Source organism: Protopterus annectens, chromosome 17.part0 (assembly GCF_019279795.1).
Source record: "Protopterus annectens isolate FY-2018-M chromosome 17.part0, PAN1.0, whole genome shotgun sequence".
Classification (NCBI taxonomy): Eukaryota; Metazoa; Chordata; order Ceratodontiformes; family Protopteridae; genus Protopterus; species Protopterus annectens.
In genome coordinates, this window is record NC_056751.1 from 365,176,233 (window position 1) to 365,198,351 (window position 22,119).

The following is a 22,119-nucleotide window of genomic DNA, read 5'->3' on the forward strand; positions in this document are numbered from 1 at the left end:
ATGGGGCCCCTTCCCCTTTTCGGGTCTTCATGCATGCCAACCCAAAGTTTTTCCCGGGTCCCCCAAGCGAAACAAAAAGTGGGGGAAAAAAATAGAGTTTCAGAACCGAAGTCTTCAACTAAAAGCGAAGTACCCTGTTGGAGAAATTTTCTTGCTCCTTACAGATGTCAGTAAAAGTTAACATTTGCATTACTTGTGGGATGCAAATACCTCATAAGGATTTTCATTTGTACTGTATTCCTTGCCTAGGCCCTGATCATAACGTACCTTGTCTGTTTTGTGCTAGATTTAATTTTGATTCTCAGTATTTTGGCTCACGATTTAACTATCCAGAAATGACGTCGGTTAGCATTCCGACTACCGGAATACCTAAAAAACGCAAAGAAAGAGACAGGCCGTTAAGGTCCAAAACTGACGACAACTCTCTTAAGCTAGTCACTAGTTCGCCAGTACGCAGGCGCTTTCACAGCCCCTGATGCCTGCTACTTTTGATTCGCAGGCCTCTACTTAGACCCATTCTGAGTCCGGTATGCCGTGAGATGCTTTAAGTATTGAACCCTCGGATGTCTCTACCTTAGATGGGTGCGGAGCCGCTCTGCAGACACCGGCTTTTGAGGGTGTTTTCAGGCCTAAAGATTTGTATATTAAACCGACACCATCTTCAAAACTAAGGCCAAAATCTACTTCTATGTCTAAAAACCTGACGCTTAGGCCATGTATGCAGGCCCCTATGCCTGAAAAACAAATCATCAAAATGGCTGAAGGTTTAATTACCTTGATCAGGGGTAGCCAACCCCCTCCTGCTAAGAGGCCTAGGCAAGACATTGATTATGAATCTTCTGATCAGGATTCTATTTCTTCTGATTCTTCTACTGAACAGGATTTATCTATACCTATTTATGAGGACTCTGACACAGAAGATTCCATTCCTTCTGCTTCTCCTCCTGAGGATTTCTTTTTTGGAGAAACTTTACATACCTTAAGGGAACATTTCCACTGGGAAAGTTAGGATTTTTCTGAATCTAGAGAGACTTAAGAATTTTCTTCTTCTTCCTCAGCATAGGCCTTTGGCTATACCTCCTTTTCTAGACATTGTTGATGTTTTTTCAGAATCTAGTATGACTCCTGATTGTCTGCCTCCGGCTCCTAGTTAGCCAGACAGATACTACAGGGTTCCTTACTCCCATAAATTCCTTTTAAAATTCATACTGCTGATCCTGAAACTATTTCTCTGGGTCCCAAGGGCATTAAGTCCTCTACTGCTAAAAATCCTACCCCTTCTGATAGAGATTCCAGGGCACTGGATAGATGGAGTAAGAAGGTTTACATGTCTGCAACCTTGGTAATCGGGGCTTTAAACTGTTAATTTCATATGCTTAAATATCAACAGCATATCATGGGACTACTTAAACAGAAAATTATGTTAATGTCTTACTGTGTGAAAAATAAAGGTTTGCAAGATTTATTACACTCAGCTGAACAAGTTGGAAAACATACTTTGCAATGTGGTTTTGATTCCTTGGAGGCCTCTTGCATGGCTGCAGTTACGGGTTCTGTAATTAGGAGGCATGCTTGGTTAAAGGAACAGAATCTGCCTGATCATGTTAAAGTTAAATTACTAGATGCACCTTTGCAGCATGATACTTTGGTGTTAAGGCAGAAGAGGTGTTAAAGAAAATTGAGGACAAAGCTAAAACTATGCAAACTGTCAAAGAATTTTTACAAGTACAACCACCTAGGTTTAGTAGACACTGGCCTACAAAAAAGTGGTCCTTTCCTGTGTCAGACAGACCTCCAAGGGGCAGAACCAGACGCCCTAGGGGTAGATCCCAAGCGCAAGGTTCTTATAGGCCCAAGCCATGGGGTGTTTCTACCTCCAAAGCTGGAGAAGATAGATCACAAACATACAGAAAACTGTCCTAATGACTTCCCCCTGCCTGCACCAAGCACATTTCTTCTGGCAGCACCCTTAGGGGGGGAAAATTAGCACTTTGTGTGCACAATTGGCACCTCATAACCCAGGACAAGTGGGTTCTAAACAGTATCACAAGGATACAAGTTCCATTTCCATACTATGCCAAAGGCAAACGGATGGCCAGATCTGCAAAAAAATCAGTGGGCAGAGGTGCAAAAACAAGTCTCATCCCTCATGGACATGGGGGCCATTCAACAAGTACCAGAGCAAGAGCAGGGACAAGGATTTTACTCACGACTGTTCGTGGTACCCAGAAAGGACATGGCCTGGAGGCAGATACTAGACCTATCTATTCTGAACACTTTCCTGGATATTCCAAAATTCAAAATGTTGACTTTGCAGCAGCTTCTGCCCATGTTGGGCAAGAATGCTTGGCTTGTGACTGTAGACCTAAAAGAGGCATACCTGCATGTTCCAGACAATCATGCAGACGATACCTAAGATTCAAGGCTGGTTCAATGCATTACCAATTCTCTGCTCTGCCCTTTGGTTTATCTACTGCGCCCAGGGTCTTTGCAAAGTGCCTGGCACCAGTAATTGCATTCTGTAGACAAAGATGAATACAAATATATCCTTACTTGGGCTGTCTCATTCAAGCAGAGAGCAAGGACATTCTTCAACATCTGGCGTTTGTGAAAAGACTTCTATCATGCCTAGGGTACACAGTCATCAAAAAGAAATCAAAACTAGTACCCTCAGAACAGATAACATTCCTGGGTGCAAGCTTGAATACAACTGCCCAGATGGCTTATCTCACTCCAGACAAAGAAAGGCAACTGACTACCCATTTCAAAATGCTGGCAATAAAGGCCCAGTTATATGCAAGAAAAATTCTGCAAGCTTTGGGCTTCATGGCATCCTGCATCCTACTAATTCCATATGCAAGACTGCATATGAGGAAACTTCAGTGGTACCTAAAAAGTGTTTGGACTCAACATTGCCACAGCCTGGAAACAGTCATTACTCTCATTCCCTGCCTGCAACAGGAGTTTCATTGGTGGGCAAAGGCTTGTCACCAGAACAAGGGACAGCCATTCACATTACATCCAGCAAGGAAGACACTAATGACGGATGCATCAGATTATGCCTGGGGAGCCCACATTGCAGCAAGAGGCATTCGGGGCACATTGTCCTCAAACCGAATGCCTCTACATATCAATCAAAACGAGATGTTAGCTGTTCAAAATGCCCTGACAGCCTTCAAGGACCTACTTCATCCGGGACAACAACTGATAGACAGACAACACCATGGTCATGTGGTATATAAACAAGCAGGGGGGGCACACACTCTTACCCCCTTTGCAGACTAGCCATGACCTTGTGGGACACAGCTTTTTACTTAACAAGTACATCTGCAGGCACAATTCCTGCCAGGAAAGGAAAATTCTCTGGCAGACGAACTAAGCAGAAACCTCATGGATCCCCACGAGTGGAAGCTGGATCCACAAGTTTCAGCATGATGGCAAGGAAATGTGGATGCCCGGACATAGATCTATTTGCCTCCCCTCTCAATTACAAACTAAAAAGATTCTGCACAAGGAATTAACACAGACAAGCATGGAAAGTGGATGCCCTATCTTTCAGCTGGAAAAACCTATCAATATATGCCTGTCCTCCACTGCCTCTCCTCCCCAAGGTGCTCCTAAAGGTCAGACAGGAGAAGTCAAAGATGATACTGATTGCCCCAGATTGGCCACGCCAGTACTGGTATCCAATACTAAGGAACTTATCTGTATACCCAGCTTGGACCTTACCTCAAATACCTCGACTACTGTCCCAGCAAAACAATCAGATCATGCACAGCCAACTGAGGACATTAAACTTGGCAGCATGGCTGATAATGTAGACATACAAAAAACACCTCTCAGTAAAGCTGTGATGGATGTCATTCTGGAAGCCAGAAGGCCTAGTACTAGAAAGTCTTATGCTGGAAAATGGAAGAAATTCTGTGCCTGGAACCAGGCAAAAGGAACTGATACAGCGGTACTAAATATTCCTCAGATTTTGCAATACTTAACTGAGATGCTGGGCAAAGGCCTATCTTTTTCATCTATTAAAATTTATGCCTCTGCCATTTCGGCTCATTACAATACAGAGCCACCACTCTCACCCTTTATTAAGGCAGTACCTCATAGGAGCCAAAGATTTAAGGCCCCCAAGAAGATTACCAATACCTGCTTGGGACCTGAACTATGTCTTGGAAAAGCTCACCCTGCCTCCTTTTGAGCCAGCTGTTACAGCTGATATGAAGTTTTTATTTTGGAAAACAGCTCTGTTCTTAGCAATTAGTTCTGCAAGACGAGTTTCAGAGCTACAGGCGCTGTGGAACCTTTCATCATTTTTCATCCAGAGTCTCCCAGAGGACAAACTTTTCATTTATGCCTAAAGTAGTGTCCAATGCGTCTCAAGCCATCCATCTGCCTACCTTATACCCAAATCCACAGAACAAGGGAGAGAGAGTTCTGCATTCTTTGGATGTACACAGACAGCTTAGATTCTACTTGGACAGAACCAAAGCTTTCAGGAAAGCAGAGCAATTATTAGTGGCATATGCTGCAGGAACACAAGGAAAGCCCATCTCAAAGCAGACTATTTCTAAGTGGTTAGGCCTGCTGCATTCATTCCTGCTACTTACACCATGGCAAGCCAATGCCTAAGAGCATTAGGCCTCATTTCACCTGAGCTGCAGCCACCTCAGCAGCCTTTCTCAGGGGAGTACCTACCACAGACATTTTAGAGGCGGCTACCTGTAGTTCAGTGCACACCTTTACAATGCATTATCTTCTGCCACTCTACTCTAAATCCAGGGCAGGCTTTGCCACTGCAGTTCTGCAGGGCCTCATAGCCACTCCTACTGCTATCTAGTTCCAGCCTCCCAACCGTAGCTTTGGGACTCTACCCAAATGTAATGACTGCAACAGTGAAACACGAAGAACATAGTACAGTTGTGAACACTTACTAGTAAATGTAGATGTTCGAGTGTATTCATTGTTGCACTCCAGGTTACCCACCCGCCTTCCCCCTTTTTTCTTTAGGATCTTATCTTTCCTTCTCTGATTTATATTACCTATGTGGTGTATTTGCTTATAGATGAAGGTAAAATTTATATTGATGTGTTTCTGAATATATACGTAAAGTTTGGCTACTCTTTTTGGGGGCACCTAACATCTGGGGCAAGTAAAACTGAAGAAAATGGCATTGGCTGCTTTTTTTTTTATACCCCTGATGTCAAGGAAGGGGCGACAGCAGCTAATGCAGGACCCAAGACTTTGGAATTCAGGCCGGATTACCAAATGTAATGACTGCAACAGTGAATACACTCGAACATCTACATTTATGGCAAGTGTACACAACTGTACTGTCCTCTGCTCTGACTGCCGATTTTCAAGCACGAAGACTTCTGGTTGGCTCGTGGCTAAGCAGGTATCCCATGGTGCACCAGCGGTTTCGCCTTTTTTCCTGTTATTTACAGTTAGGATTTACCTAAATTGCCTTGTGTGACTAGTATAGTAGTCTCCTGTTTTTCAGTAGTTAGACGCACTTGCGTTTTTCTTGTGTAAAGAATTAGTTTGGCGAGTTCACCGTTTTTAATCAGTATGGGCTCCTATTGATTATTTCCTGTCAAGTGACTATTGTTGACTGGTGGTCTTTAGCGGGGATCCGCTAAAGTCTTAATTCTTATAGTTGTTAATTTGCTACCCTTGAGCATGTGTGTGTGTGTGTGTGTGTGTGTTGTGCTTCTTGGTCTGTTTGATTTTGAAGACCCGATTCTTCACAGGGCTAGGCCCATTTAACTTAGAGGACCTAGTCCTCATGTTGCTTCCACTGTATTTTATTTAAAATATTCTCCTGTGTGACTGAATCTGTCTCGTGTTTAGTGGGAAATCTAGTTTTATATCTTACACCAGGCTAGGCCCTTTTAACTTAGAGGACCTAGTCCTCGTGTAATTCATCTGCAGGGCTAGGCCCGTATTAGATGTTCTTCATTCCACATTGCTGCAGTCCTAACACTTGGGTAGTCCGCTGTCCCAGTCGGCCCGAATACCAAAGTATATGGCTGACGTCGGTCAAGGCGCATTAGTCTGACGTCAGGACGTCAGGGTACAAATGCGCATGACCGACGTCATATCCTCAGTCTTTTTTGCCGCATGGTCCGATGCAGAAGCAGTTTTGCGAGTGCAGGTTGGCGTTCTGAAATTTTCTGAAGTCGGAGTTTCAGACCAAATCAAAGTTGGCTAAGTACCCCGTTGGGGAATATTTTGGTTTTTTCTTGCCTCAGTATTTAACCGGATGTCAGAAAAAGTGAATAACTGTATTTCTTGTGGGAAACAGATACCTCATAGGGATTACCATACCTTGTGTATACCTTGTTTAGGGCCTGAGCATGACGTTGTTGGCTGTCGCTCTTGTGCTAAATTTAACAAACGCATTATAAAGAGAAGATTAGACTGTGCCAGGTTAGTTTTTGGGAAGCGTTGTAATTATAAAATGCCGTCGGATACTCCGACGCCCACTTCGTCCAAAAAGCGCAAGGACAAAGCAGCAAAGCCTAGGTTAGAAGAACCGTCAGTCCCGGACGTCGGTTCTTTGAAGGCTCAGTGGAGCCGGTGGTTCTGCCTGAAGTTTCTTTGGAGTCTCAGGGAGAGACTTTACTGTTACAAGATGTGTCCTCTCAGGAGGTAGGCCAGGCTGAAGGGGCTTCTCAGGTGGCTGTTCTCCCCTCTCTTCCTAAGGTGGTTAGGCCCTCCCCTTCTGTTTCCAAGGCTTCTTTGAGAGGCAGGCCAGGTTTAGCTTCAGTGGGGGTCTCTCCTAGTTCTTCAGGATCTTTGCCTAAGAAACATATGCTTAAAATGGCAGAAGATTTGATTACTATGATTAGAGGTTCTATGCCCCCTCCTGATAAGAGGCCTAGGGTGGAACCTGAGCTTGAGAGTTTTGAGCAGTGTTCGAGGCTTCTGAGTCTTGACTGAAGACTTGCAGGAGTTTCCTCCTTATTCTGATTCTGATGTGGGCGATTCTACTCCTTGGCTTCTCCTCCTGAGGATTTTTCTTTTCAGAGACTCTTCATTCCATGAGGGAGCATTTTAAATGGGAAGGTCAAGATTTCTCTGATTCCAGGAAGAGGCTTAGGAATTTTTGTTTTACCCCAGCATAGGCCTTTAGCTATACCTCCTGTTCTGGATGTGGTGGAAGATGTTTTGCAGAGGCTTCCCTGAACCCTGATTCTTTGCCTCCTGCCCCAGTTAAACCAGACAGGTATTATAGGGTGCCTGAAGCTCATAAGTATCTTTTTAAGAGTCCTAGGGCAGACCCAGAAACTGTTTCTCAGGGGCCTAAAGGTGTTAAGGCTTCTGTTGTTAAAAATCCTGTTCCTCCTGATAATGAGGCAAGGGCTTTGGATAGATGGGGAAAGAAGGTGTATACTTCTTCCACTTTAGCCATGAGGGCTTTGAATTGCCAGTTCCACATGTTAAAATATCAAAATTATCTCCTTTCACAATTGAAGTCTAAGGTAGATGCTCTGGAAGGTATTGAGTGTAAAGAGTTGCAGGATTTAGTTCATGTGTCTGAACAGATGGGTAAGCATTCCTTGCAATGCGGTTTTGATGCTGTGCAGGCCTCTTCGAGGGTGGCAGCCACTGGTTCTGTTCTTCGTAGGCACGCCTGGCTGAGGGATCAGAATTTAGCTGAGCATGTTAAGACAAGGATTTTGGATGCTCCATTAGCGTCTGGCCTGTTGTTTGGTTCGCCTGTGGAAGCAGTTTTAAAGAAAATGGAGGACAAGGCTAAGTCTATGCAGACTGTTAAAGATTTTTTGCAGGTTCAGCCTCTGAAGTTTAGTAGAAATTGGCCTACTAAGGGGTGGACATATCCTGCTTATGATTCCCAGTCTAGGGGTAGGTCTAGACGTGGTAGGGGCAGAGCTCAAGGTTCTTTTAGGCCTAGAACAGGGAGTTCACCTGCTCAGTCTTCTGGTGAGGGCAGGGGTCAGTCCTTTCGTAAACAGACCCAATGACCTGCCTTTTCAGCTGCCAGTGCTTTCTCGTCTGGCAGCACCTTTGGGAGGAAGGCTGGCACTTTTCAAAGAAAATTGGAATTTAATTACTCAAGACAAATGGGTATTGGATATCATTCACCACGGTTACAGGTTTTATTTCCATACCTTGCCTCCTTTCAAAGGCATGCCAGACATTCCTCCGCTACAAAGGAAAGAGGCTCACAAGCAAATTTCTCTGTTACTCCAAATAAGGGCCATTCAGCCGGTTCCTGTGCCAGAAAGAGGCCTAGGATTTTATTCTCGCCTGTTCCTAGTACCAAAGAAGGGGAACACGTGGAGACCAATTTTGGATTTATCTATCCTCAACACTTATCTGGACATTCCCAAGTTCAAAATGTTGACGTTACAACAGCTCTTACCTCTGCTGGGCAAAGATCACTGGATGGTAACTTTAGATCTCAAGGAGGCTTACCTTCATGTACCTATCAGACTAAGTTGCAGGAAGTATCTGCGTTTTCGAGCTGGGAATTCCCATTATCAGTTCTCTGCATTGCCCTTTGGCTTACCTACTGCATCCAGAGTATTCACAAAGGTTCTGGCTCCAGTGATAGCTTACTTCAGGCTAAAAGGAATACAAATCTATCCTTACTTGGACGACTGCCTGATTCTGGCTCAAGAAAAGGAAGACCTTTTACAGCATTTGGAATATGTGATAGCAGTGCTAAGATGCCTGGGGTATTCTGTGAACGAAATAAAGTCCAGTCTAGTACCCTCTCAAGACATGTGCTTTCTGGGTGTGAGACTGAATACAGCAACCCAGATGGCCTTTTTAACCCCGGACAAACAAAAGAATCTTTCCCTTTACTTCCATCAACTATCTCTTCAGTCCGGGCTGACTGCAAGGACAGCCCTTCAAGCCTTAGGGTTCATGGCATCTTGTATTCTGGTGCTTCCCAATGCCAAACTGCATATGAGGAAGCTGCAATGGTATCTCAAAAATGTATGGACACAGCACTGCCAGGATTTGGACACTGTCATTCAAATAATACCTTGCATTCAAAAGGAATTTTTGTGGTGGGCTCAGGAATGTCACCTAAACAAGGGACTCTCTGTGACCCGGCCAGAGGCGAGTCAGATTCTAACGACAGATGCCTCAGACATAGCTTGGGAGCTCATCTGAATGGAAAGTGGGTACAAGACAAGTGGCCTGCCAGACTACAGCATCTACATATCAACATGAAGGAGATGTTAGCAGTCCAGTTTGCATTAATGGCTTTGAAGGAGTTACTTCTTCCAGGGCAGGTGTTGATTCTAACAGACAACACAACTGTCATGTGGTACATCAACAAACAAGGGGGAACACATTCTTATCCTCTATGCAGGCAAGCAATGATTTTATGGGAGACTGCGCTCAGCTTGCAACTAACTCTTCAGGCAAGGTTTCTGCCGGGAGCACAGAACTCCTTAGCAGATGTGTTAAGAAGGCAAATCATGGATCCCCACGAGTGGAAACTGGATCTTCATGTATTTCGAAAATTGACAGTGTCATGGGGAACTCCAGACATAGATCTGTTCGCTTCTCCACTAAACCACCAGCTGCCAAAGTTTTGCACGAAAAGGTTTCATCACACAGCTTGGAAGGTGGATGCTCTTTCTTTCAGTTGGAAAAATCTTCATGTGTATGCCTTTCCACCTCTGCCTCTTCTTCCAAAGGTACTCCTAAAGGTCAGACAAGACAAGCCAAGGATGATTTTAATAGCTCCAGATTGGCCTCGGCAACACTGGTACCCATTACTGAGGACTCTGGTAAGGAAGCCTCCATGGCCCTTACCTTTGATTCCACACCTATTGTCTCAGAGGGACGGTCATCTACTCAATGTCAAGCTTCACTCTCTTCATCTAACAGCCTGGCATATTCTGTTTTGAAACATAGCAGGTCTCAACTTCCTCAACAAGTTTTGAATGTGATTATGGAAGCCAGAAGACCTAGTACAAGAAAAGTGTACGCAGAAAAATGGAAGAGATTTTTATTTTGGAGTGCAGCAAAGAATTTGGAGGTTTCTGAGCCTAATTTGAGTGTGGCTCTTCAATATCTTACTGAGTTATTGGACAAAGGTTTGTCTTTCTCTTCCATAAAGATTCATGCTGCAGCAATTTCAGCTCACTATGATTGTGACCCACCATTGTTTTCTCATCCTTTGTTCAAGCAATTTCTTAGAGGGGCAAAGAATATAAGACCCCCACGTAGAGCTCCTACTCCTGCTTGGGATCTCAATTTTGTGTTGGAGAAACTTACTCTACAACCTTTTGAGCCTGCGGCTACTGCTGAATTGAAATACTTGTCATGGAAGACTGCTTTTTTGTTGGCCATTATTTCTGCAAGAAGGGTTTCTGAATTGCAGGCCCTTATGACGGTTGAGCCTTTTTTGATTTTCCATAAGGATAGGGTATCATTACGTACTAATCCTTCCTTTATGCCTAAGGTGGTTTCTAGTGTGGCTTTAAACCAAACTATTCATTTGCCTACTTTTTATGCAGATCCCCAAAATAAGGGGGAAAAGATTTTGCACACTTTAGATGTACACAGGCAGTTGCGTTATTATTTAAGCAGGACTAAGGATTTCAGGCAGTCTCAGCAGTTGTTTGTTTCTTTTGCTTTTAGTTCTCAGGGCAAGCCTGTGTCAAAACAAACTATTTCTAAGTGGATTGGGTTTTGCATTGCATTTTGTTATTCCCATCATGGCAAGGAGATTCCAGCTGGGATTAGGCCTCATTCCACTAGGGCTACTGCCACTTCAACAGCATTTCTAAGGGGGGTGGCAACTAAGGATATTTTGGAGGCAGCTACTTGGAGTTCAGTGCATACTTTCTCTAAGCATTACCACCTTCCTCTTTACTCTAAATCTAGGGCTGGTTTTGCCACGGCTATTTTGCAGGGCATGTTGACAGCTCCTGCTTCTTTATGATTTGCCAGCCTCCCTTACCTCTGCTTTGGGATTCTACCCAAGTGTTAGGACTGCAGCAATGTGGAATGAAGAACATAGTACAGTTTTGTACCTACCATAAATGTAGATGTTCGAAGATCCACATTGCTGCAGTCCAATTTACCCTCCCTCCTTCCCCTCTGTGTTTAGGGGTGGTTGTGTGGGTGGGGTTATACTTTTGTAAATTTGTATATATTGTATATATATTTGGTGCAGGGGTGTTTGGTGTTTTTTGGCCTTATCCTTTTAGGGTCTTCTGACATCTGGGGCAAGAAAAGACTGAGGATATGACGTCAGTCATGCGCATTTGTACCCTGACGTCCTGACGTCAGACTAATGCGCCTTGACCGACATCAGCCATATACTTTGGTATTCGGGCCGACTGGGACAGCGGACTACCCAAGTGTTAGGACTGTAGCAATGTGGATCTTCGAACATCTACATTTATGGTAGGTACAAAACTGTACTTTAGAGGACCTAGTCTTCAGTCATTTTCTTTCTCTTATTCTTTTCCTCTGATTGCTTGTGGTTTGCAGTGTCTAAGGATAGCAAGGAACACAAACCCTCTGGGTTTAGAAAATGTATGAAGTGCTCCCAGAAAATGTCTGACTGATGGCCACAGTAGCTGTGTCTACTGTTTGGGAGCCATCCATTTGCAAGAGTCATTTTTATTCTGTCATGCTTTCTCTCCTAGGGTGTTGCAGGAGAGAAAGAACAAACTGATACTCCGGAGTCTTTTGAAGCCAACCTTTGAGGAAGTTTTGTCTGGTTCTTCGGCTTCTTCGTCTAAGTCTTAGAAGTCAAGATCTGACTCAAAATCTTAAGGTTCAAAAAGACCTTCTCTGGCACCGGCTAGTGTTTCGGAGCTGCCTGCCAAATTAATAAAACCTGCCTCCTCGACGACTCAGTCTTCGGAGTCGAAGGCGAGCACTGTGGTTTCGGAGTCAAAGGCGAGCACTGTGGTTTCGGAGTCGAAGGCGAGCACTGTGGTTTCGGAGTCGAAGGCGAGCACTGTGGTTTCGGAGTCGAAGGCGAGCACTGTGGTTTCGGAGTCGAAGGCGAGCACTGTGGTTTCGGAGTCGGAGGCGAGCACTGTGGTTTCGGAGTCGGAGGCGAGCACTGTGGTTTCGGAGTCGGAGGCGAGCACTGTGGTTTCGGAGTCGGAGGCGAGCACTGTGGTTTCGGAGTCGGAGGCGAGCACTGTGGTTTCGGAGTCGGAGGCGAGCACTGTGGTTTCGGAGTCGGAGGCGAGCACTGTGGTTTCGGAGTCGGAGGCGAGCACTGTGGTTTCGGTCGGAGGCGAGCACTGTGGTTTCGAGTCGGAGGCGAGCACTGTGGTTTTGGAGTCGGAGGCGAGCACTGTGGTTTTGGAGTCGGAGGCGAGCACTGTGGTTTTGGAGTCGGAGGCGAGCACTGTGGTTTTGGAGTCGGAGGCGATACTTTGATGCCGACTGCTGAATCCTTGCAAATAGTTGGCTCTGCTTCTCAGAGCCGGTCTGTAGAGTCCCTACCGGTCTCTTGGATGGTCAAATCTCCAGTGCCTGCTAGGTCGAGATCCCCACCCTTATCTTCCACGTCTTCCAGGTGTCTTTCGGAAGATTTGGAGAGGGTAGTACTGAGACCCTCAAGTCGTCTTCCCTGACTAAATTTTTGTTTGCTCCGACGCATTTGGCTCCGGAGCCACTCAAACCAGTCTTGTCTCCATCCGGGATTCCTCCTCCGAGCCGTATTGTTTTTTCGTAGTCGGAGTGCTTGTTACCAATGGGGGAACCCTCAGTTCCCGCTCCCCTTGCTGTTGCATTGGAGCCGAGTTCGGCTCAGACACGTTCAGCTCCATCCGTCGTGTCTAGGGACCGAAGCTGTTCTGTTGGAGCCGAGGGGGGGGAGGGTTTGAATCCGTCTTCATTGGTTCCGAGCCTTCCTCTCGGTGCATCCGCCAGGATGCGCTCGGACCCTGCATCTATCTTGGAGCCGATGGCTCTGGCTCTGTCACTATCCTCTGTCTCTCCGGAGACGGAGAGATCTGCTTTTGAGTTGAGGAGGAGTGTGCTGTCACAATCTACAGCCCTTGCCAGTGGTACAAGCACCCCCCCCCCAAGGGCTTCCACTTTGGTCTCAGTCCCTACTCTCTCCGGAGACAGCAGAGATCCACAGCCTCAAGAGCCACCGGCTGGTGGCCCCCATTCTTCCGGAGCATCCCCGGAATGTCTTTTTGAGGAGCCCCTGCAGAAGAGAGTATGCAAGAAGAAGCATATCGACTCCCAGGATGAGTCTCTGACATGGGACACTGACCTTGAGTCGGAGGGGTCCCCTAATTTGTCCTCTGATGATGTCTCCATTGTGGACATTCTAGAGATCCTTAAACAGAGGTTCGACTGGCCCACTGTCAACCCTTCTGATGAGGAGTCAGTGTACCTGAAAGCTTTCAGGTCTCAACCCTCTGCCTCTTGGGTGTCTCCACCTTTCAACGAGCGAATGGATCTGGTTAGTCGGAAAGCGTGGGATACTCCCGATGCTGTGGAGCCAGTACCTAGAAAACCAAATAAGTTCCTGTCTGCCCCTCCCAGAAAAGAATTCTTAACTAAGGGCGTTCCCGTAGATGCCATGTTGGTGGCGGCAGCCACGAAGGAGGAGTTGGCGGAGACTTCTTCCTCTGTACATCCACCAAACTAGGATTCTTGACAGATGGACAGATTTTGGAAGCGTGTTTTTAGTTCAGCGGCCTTTGAACTTCGATCCCTGAACTATCTTACACATTTCACGAGGTTGCAGAGGAATCTCCTCAAGAAGTTAGGAGATTCCATACAGGGTGTTTGTCCTAAGGGAGTCACGGATAGGATCTCTGCTCAGTACACCCTAAATTCAGTAGTAACTCCTCCATGCAGCTCATATCTCATTCGGCCAGTGGAGCGAGCAGAGCAGCGGGTTCAGGAGTTGCTCTTAGGTACCACTCCTGGATGCGCTTGTGTAATTTTACAGAGCCGTTAAATCCACCTTCACCAATGCACCATTTGATGGTTCCTCCTTGTTTGGTTCCAAGGTGAAAGATGCACTTGGTGTGAACACAAAGGAAAGACTCTCTGCCACGGGAGTCCGTTTTACTGTTCCCTCTCGACCATACCCCAAAGGTCAAAGGGGGAGGTAAGATGTGGTTCAAAAAGTCCCAGAGGGCCTTTACAGACACACAGAGTGAATCCTCCTTCAGAGGCAGAGGAGGAGGATATGGTAGACGTCGCTCTAGAGGCAGGGGCAGTCCACAATATCAGCAAGGCCGTGGTTCCTTTCCAGGGCGGCCTTATCAGCGCTCCTGATGTGGGGCCCGACTGCGTTTCTCTGGGGCCAGTCGGGAGTCGCATCGCTTTGTATCCAGAAGCCTGGCTAAATATAACCCAAAACAAGTGGGTATAAAGGGTTTTTAGCAGAGGCTATGTCATGCCCTTTTCCCTTCCTCTGTTTGTTCCCAAGAAGATCCTAGATGTTCCACCCAATCACAGGGATCAGGCAACTGTGGAGAACAACAAGTTGCTCTCAAAAAGAGTCATCCAACCCGTGCCAGCAGACTTACTCCAGGTTCTTTTTAGTCCCAAAACGAAATGGAGACTGGAGGCCAATATTGGACCTCAGAAGATTAAATGAATCTGTGAAAAAGGACAAGTTTCAGATGGTAACACTGCAGTCGATACACCCATTGTTAGGGAAAGACTATTGGATGTGCTCTCTAGATCTCCAAGACGCCTACTACCATATAAAAGTGGACAAGGTGTCAAGGAGGTATCTGTGCTTCCAGCTGGTAGCCAGCCATTATCAGTTTCATGCTCTGCCCTTTGGTCTCTCCACAGCCCCCAGGGTGTTCACCAAATGCATGGCAGTAGTGACAGCTCACCTGAGACGTCAGGGATTCCAGGTGTTTCTGTATTTGGACGACTGGCTCCTGACCGCCCCTACCAGGCATCTACTTCTCCCAAACCGGGACATCACCATTCAGCTTTGTGCTCAACTGGAGATCTCCATAAATTGGGAAAAATCTGCATTACTGCCCTCGCAATCTGTGATTTTTATAGGCACAGAGGTAGACGGTGGATATGACAGTTCGTCTTCCTGCCGAAAGATCACAAAACCTCATCTCACAAGTTGATACTTCTCTCACTTTGGAAGTTCAAAGCAAAGTGGATTCTTTAACTTCTTGGAATGTTGGCCTCAGCCATTCTGTTAATACCTCTAGCCAGGTTGCATATGAGAATCCTTCAATGGCTCCTATTCTCCCAGTGGTCGTTCCAATATCTGCTGCTGAATCACTCTATTCTGCTGACAGAATCATGCAAAAAGGACCTTCGTTGGTGGATAGCCCCCAACAGTTTGTTCATGGGAGCTCCCTTTGTGCCTGCCCAACCTGTTGCCAATGTGACCACAGATGCCTCCCAGGTCGGGTGGGGGGGCATTATCTAGGCAGGACGGTCCACGGCACATGGCAAGAACACGAGGCTAATCTGCATATCAACGTCCTGGAGATGAGAGCAGTGCTTCTGTCATTGCAAGCACTTCAGGACCTTCTTCCTCCAGGGACGATTGCGATACAGTCGGACAACATGTCGGTTGTGTGGTATATCAACAAGCAGGGCGGTACCAGATCTTACCCACTCTGTCGAGAGGCCATGCGAGTTTGGGAATGGGCGATGTCTTCCCAGCGCTTTCTGGTGGCAACGCACATTCCGGGGATGACCAACGTGATAGCCGACAAGCTGAGCCGGGCAATCCTGCTGCCCCATGAGTGGTCTCTGAAATGGGAAATAGTGGAACAGATTTTCCTAAAATGGGGACAACCTTGCTGCAACTTTTTGCCAGTCCAGTCAATGCCAAGTGCAGCAGTTGTTTTTCCCTAATTCCCCCTCCAGGGGAAGCACCCAGAGACGCTCTGGTACATGATTGGCCCACGGGACTTCTCTATGCCTTCCCTCCATTCTCTCTTATCCCCAAAGTGATACAGAAAGCCAACCGAGTGGGAAGCAAGTTGATCCTCATTGCTCCTTAATGGCCTCGTCAGGTCTTGTTCCCCTTCCTCGAGCCTCCTCTTCTGGACGATCCTTGGATCCTGGACCCAGTTCCAGATCTGTTGACCCACATGTCGGGTTCGCTACACCCCTCTCTCCACACCCTCAAATTGACAGCTTGGCTGATCCAGTTCCATCTCTAGTTGGGCTTCAGGATGTTTCATCATCAGTGTTCCATTTTCTTTTATCCTCACACAAACCATCAACCAGAAGGCTGTATGACAGTAAGTTGAAAAGGTTTTCTATTTGGGCACAGGAAATGAAAGTCGATCTTTACACCGCTCCTATTCCCGTAATTCTGGAATTCCTTTCGGAGCTTTTTCAGCAGGGATCTGCCGCAGCCACCTTCAAAGTACAATTGGCTATTTCACATTTTTATTTGGGATCTCCAAATGTTAACTTTGTCGCATGAGTTATGTAAAACCTTCTTGAGAGGAGCCATGCTGCTGAGACCACCTTTACAGGAACCTTTGGCTTCTTGGTACTTAAAATTTTGTGTTGTCCAAACTAACATCCCCTCCTTTTGAACAGTCTCATTCAGCTTCCTTAAAGTACTTGTCTTGGAAGACTGTTTTTGGTAGCTATTACATCAGCCAGACGTGTTTCTGAGCTACATGCCCTGTCTATTAAACCACCTTATTTAGTTTTTCATAAAGACAGGGTTTCTTTACGTACTAGTCCTTTGTTCCCAAAGTTTGTTGTTCTGCTACATTGAACCAGTCCATTGAACTCCCAGTCTTCTTTCCCAATCATAGCAATGCAGCGAAATACTGTTTTCACCAGTTGGATGTTCACAGACAGCTGCGTTTCTATTTGCAGCGGACCAAAGAATTTCTGACGTCAGACCAGTTCATATCCTTTTCTGATTCCAGATTGGGTTTGCCAGTTTCTAAGGTGACATTGTCTAACTGGATTTCGAGTTGCATAGCTTTCATCTACAGCTCGGAGGGCAGAACCTTACCCCACAGGATCAAGGCTCACTCTACCAGGTCTCTGTCTACCTCTGCAACCTTCCAAGCCAGGGTACCAATTGATCATATCTGTGCAGCAGCTACATGGGCTACCCCTCACACCTTTATTATTCGTTATAAGTTGGATTTGGCTTCTAGGGATAGAGCATCCTTTGGCTCCACGGTGCTCAGGAGTATCTTCCAATGAGTCACCCAAGAATAAGGCGCTAGTGACGCTGTCCCCTATGTAAAAATGAAGGTGAGATTGGACTACCTAACATAATGAAGTTATGTACTCACCATAACGTTCCATGTTGGTAGTCCATCTCGCCCTTCATTTTTACCAACCCTCCCTCCTGCCCCCATCCTGGAAGATGTGGCGGTAATATTATACATTTCTTGGTTTGCGACCCTTTAGTATTGGTTTGTTGATTAAGGGTTTCTTTCTATCTCTTTCTGTCACTAGTGAGCAGCAAACAAGATCTGGGGATTGCACTGGTGCACCATGGGATACCTGCTTAGCCACGAGCCAACCAGAAGTCTTCGAGCTTGAAAATTGGCCAAGTCGGAGCTGAGGATCGGCTCCGAACCCATATGTAAAAATGAAGGGTGAGATGGACTACCAACACGGAATGTTATGGTGAGTACATAACTTTTTCTCTACAGATCTTCTGTGTTTGAAGATCCAAAGAGTGCATTCCACAGCTGGATTTAAACATGAGGGCAGTATTAGCTGCCTTAGGGAGATGAAAAAAATTTGGAAAATTCATCAAGACCAAAAGAAGGAGCTGTTAACCCCAAATGTGCCCCCTGTTAAATGACCATTTCTTGAAGATCTGCTGTTAGGGAAAATATTTTATGCAACTATATTATTCCTCACAAAGAAGTGGTAAGCAAGTAAAATTTTCCTTTTCCCTTAGGTAAAGACCAGTGTGACTCCACGTACCCGTATTGCCAGGACTTTAGGTATTAGTAAACCTCTGCATGGAGTCTCAGTTCCATCTGTGTATAGATCTGCTGAGTCATCTTTGGGTTCACAAAGAGCAGATATTGCTGCACCTTCTTTATCCGTTTTTGGAGATCCATTTGCTTTGGAGTCCTCTGAGAGGTAAGGTTATGATGTCCCGATTTTCAGCATCATGTGTCTTTATGTAACTTAGTTTTTAATTCATAGTGTTGTGACTGTTTCTGTGTGCCAATATTTACGTGAAAGTTTCTCAGCATGTTTTATACAGGTGTTAGGCAAGGGTGTGACTCATTTGTGACTGACATTCAGGTGTGATCATAGAAGTGCAAATGGTACTGCGATCAAGGTTCCTTTACTCTGTAAGAAGTCCCATTACTCTTTTTTTTGGGTGTGGAGGCAATTGGTATATACCAGTAGCAGAGATGTTCTGGGGTGAAATTTCCCCTACAAGAATGCTTTTAAAGTGTTCGCTGACACTCCAAGCTCAGATGTTCTTCATTCCACATTGCTGCAGTCCTAACTATAGGGTAGTCCGCTGTCCAGTCGGCCCGAATACCAAAGTATATGGCTGACGTCGGTCACGGCGCATTAGACTGACGTCAGTATGTCAGGGTACTAATGCGCATGACCGACGTCATATCCTCAGTCTTTTTTGCCGCATGGTCCGATGCAGAAGCAATTTTGCGAGTGCAGGTTGGCGTTCTGAAAGTTTCTGAAGTCAGAGTTTCAGACCGAATCAAAGTTGGCTAAGTACCCGTTGGGAATATTTTGTTTTTTCTTGCCTCAGTATTTAACCGGATGTCAGAAAAAGTGAATAACTGTATTTCTTGTGGGAAACAGATACCTCATAGGGATTACCATACTTTGTGTATACCTTGTTTAGGGCCTGAGCACGACGTTGTTGGATGCCGCTCTTGTGCTAGATTTAACAAACGCACTATTAAGAGAAGGTTAGACTGTGCCAGGTTAGTGTTTGGGAAGCGTTGTAATTATAAAATGCCGCCGGATTCTCCGGCGCCCGCTTCAGCCAAAAGCGCAAGGACAAAGCAGCGAAGCCTAGAGTGGAAGAACCGACAGTCCCGGACGCCGGTTCTTTAGAGGGCTCAGTGGAGCCGGAGGTTCTGCCAGGAGTTTCTTTGGAGTCTCAGGGAGAAACTTTATTGTTACAGGATGTGTCCTCTCAGGAAGTAGGCCAGGCTGAAGGGGCTTCTCAGGTGGCTGTTCTTCCTTCTCTTCCTAAGGTGGTTAGGGCCTCCTTCTGTTGCCAAGGCTTCTTTAAGAGGCAGGCCTACTTTAGCTTCAGTGGGGGTTTCTCCGAGTGTTTCAGGGTCTTTGCCTAAGAAGCATATGCTAAAAATGGCAGAGGATTTGATTACTATGATTAGAGGTTCTATGCCCCCTCCTGATAAGAGGCCTAGGGTGGAACCTGAGTTTGAGAGTTTTGAGCAATGTTCGGAGGCTTCTGAGTCTTCGGCTGAAGACTTGCAGGAGTATCCTCCTTATTCTGATTCTGATGTGGATGAGTCTACTCCTTCAGCTTCGCCTCCTGAGGATTTTTCTTTTTCAGAGACTCTGCATTCCATGAGGGAGCATTTTAAATGGGAAGGTCAAGATTTCTCTGATTCCAGGAAGAGGCTTAGAGAATTCTTGTTTTACCCCAGCATAGGCCTTTAGCTATACCTCCTGTTCTGAATGTGGTAGAAGATGTTTTTGCAGAGGCTTCACTAAATCCTGCTTCTTTGCCTCCTGCCCCAGTTAAACCGGATAGGTACTATAGGGTGCCTGACGCCCATAAGTATCTTTTAAGAGTCCTAGGGCAGACCCAGAAACTGTCTCTCAGGGGCCTAAAGGTGTGAAGGCTTCTGTGGTTAAAAATCCTGTTCCTCCTGATAAAGAGGCAAGGGCTTTGGATAGATGGGGAAAGAAAGTGTACACTTCTTCCACTTTAGCCATGAGGCGTTGAATTGTCAGTTTCATATGTTAAAATATCAGAATTATCTCCTTTCACAATTGAAGTCTAAGGTGGATGCTCTGGCTGAAGGTATTGAGTGTAAAGAGCTGCAGGATTTAGTTCATGTTTCTGAACAAGTGGGAAAGCATTCTTTGCAGTGTGGTTTTGATGCTGTGCAGGCCTCCTCGAGGGTGGCTGCCACTGGTTCTGTTCTTCAGAGGCACGCCTGGTTGAGAGATCAGAACTTAGCTGAGCATGTTAAGACAAGGAGTTTGGATGCTCCTTTACAGTCTGATGTGTTGTTTGGTTTGCCTGTGGAAGCAGTTTTAAAGAAAATGGAGGACAAGGCTAAGTCTATGCAAACTGTTAAGGATTTTTTGCAGGTGCAGCCTCCAAGTTTAGTAGAAATTGGCCTACTAAGGGGTGGACTTATCCTGCTTATGATTCCCAGTCTAGGGGTAGGTCTAGACGTGGTAGGGGCAGAGCTCAAGGTTCTTTTAGGCCTAGGACAGGCAGTTCACCTGCTCAGACTTCTGGTGAGGGCAGGGGTCAGTCCTTTCGTAAGCAGACCCAATGACCTGCCTTTTCAGCTGCCAGTACATTCTCGCCTGGCAGCACCTCTGGGAGGAAGGCTGTCTCTTTTCAAAGAAAATTGGGATTTAATTACCCAAGACAAATGGGTTCTGGATATCATTCACCACGGTTACAGGTTTTATTTCCATACCTTGCCTCCTTTCAAAGGCATGCCAGACATTCCTCCTCTACAAAGAACAGAGGCTCACAAGCAAATTTCTCTGTTGCTCCAAATAGGAGCCATTCAGTTAGTTCCTGTGCCAGAAAGGGGCCTAGGATTTTATTCTCGCCTGTTCCTAGTACCAAAGAAGGGGAACACGTGGAGACTAATTTTGGATTTATCTATCCTCAACACTTATCTGGACATTCCCAAGTTCAAAATGTTGACGTTACAACAGCTTTTACCTCTGCTGGGCAAAGATCACTGGATGGTAACTTTAGATCTCAAGGAAGCTTACCTTCATGTGCCTATAAGGCTAAGTTGCAGGAAGTATCTGCGTTTTCGAGCTGGAAATTCTCATTATCAGTTCTCTGCATTGCCCTTTGGCTTATCTACTGGGCCGAGAGTATTCACAAAGGTTCTGGCTCCAGTGATAGCTTACTTCAGGCTAAAAGGAATTCAAATCTATCCTTACTTGGACGACTGCCTGATTCTGGCTCAAGAAAAGGAAGACCTTCTACAGCATTTGGAATATGTCATAGCAGTGCTAAGATGCCTAGGGTATTCTGTGAACGAAATAAAGTCCAGTCTAGTACCCTCTCAAGACATGTGCTTTCTGGGTGTGAGACTGAATACAGCAGCCCAGATGGCCTTTTAACCCCGGACAAACAAAAGAATCTTTCCAGTTACTTCCATCAATTATCTCTTCAGTCCGGGCTGACTGCAAGGACAGTCCTTCAAGCCTTAGGGTTCATGGCATCTTGTATTCTGGTGCTTCCCAATGCCAAACTGCATATGAGGAAGCTACAATGGTATCTCAAAAATCTATGGACACAGCACTGCCAGGATTTGGACACTGTCATTCAAATAATACCTTGCATTCAAAAGGAATTTTTGTGGTGGGCTCAGGAATGTCACCTAAACAAGGGACTCTCTGTGACCCGGCCAGAGGCAAGTCAGATTCTAACGACAGATGCCTCAGACATTGCTTGGGGAGCTCATCTAGATGGAAAGTGGATACAAGACAAGTGGCCTGCCAGACTACAGCATCTACATATCAACATGAAAGAGATGTTAGCAGTCCAGTTTGCATTAATGGCTTTCAAGGAGTTACTTCTTCCAGGGCAGGTGTTGATTCTAACAGACAACACAACTGTCATGTGGTACATCAACAAACATGCGGCAACACATTCTTACCCATTGTGCAGGCAAGCAATGATTTTATGGGAGACTGCGCTCAGCTTGCAACTAACTCTTCAGGCAAGGTTTCTGCCGGGAGCACAGAACTCCTTAGCAGATGTGTTAAGCAGACAAATCATGGATCGCCACGAGTGGAAACTGGATCTTCATGTATTTCAAAAATTGACAGTGTCATGGGGAACTCCAGACATAGATCTGTTCGCTTCTCCACTAAACCACCAGCTGCCAAAGTTTTGCACAAAGGGATTTCATCACACAGCTTGGAAAGTGGATGCTCTTTCTTTCAGTTGGAAAAATCTTCATGTGTATGCTT

At 45.8% G+C, this 22,119-nt stretch overlaps 1 protein-coding gene across 4 annotated transcripts in view; it reads left to right on the forward strand.

Annotated features, from left to right (window-relative positions):
• PHRF1 (PHD and ring finger domains 1) overlaps positions 1-22,119 on the forward strand; it is a 1,670,136-nt gene that overhangs the window by 572,592 nt on the left and 1,075,425 nt on the right. For all 4 annotated transcript variants that reach the window (XM_044059137.1, XM_044059136.1, XM_044059138.1 and 1 more), the window contains exon 6: positions 17,876-18,063. In XM_044059137.1, the coding sequence (XP_043915072.1) occupies positions 17,876-18,063 (188 nt within the window). The remainder of the gene's footprint in view (positions 1-17,875; positions 18,064-22,119) is intronic.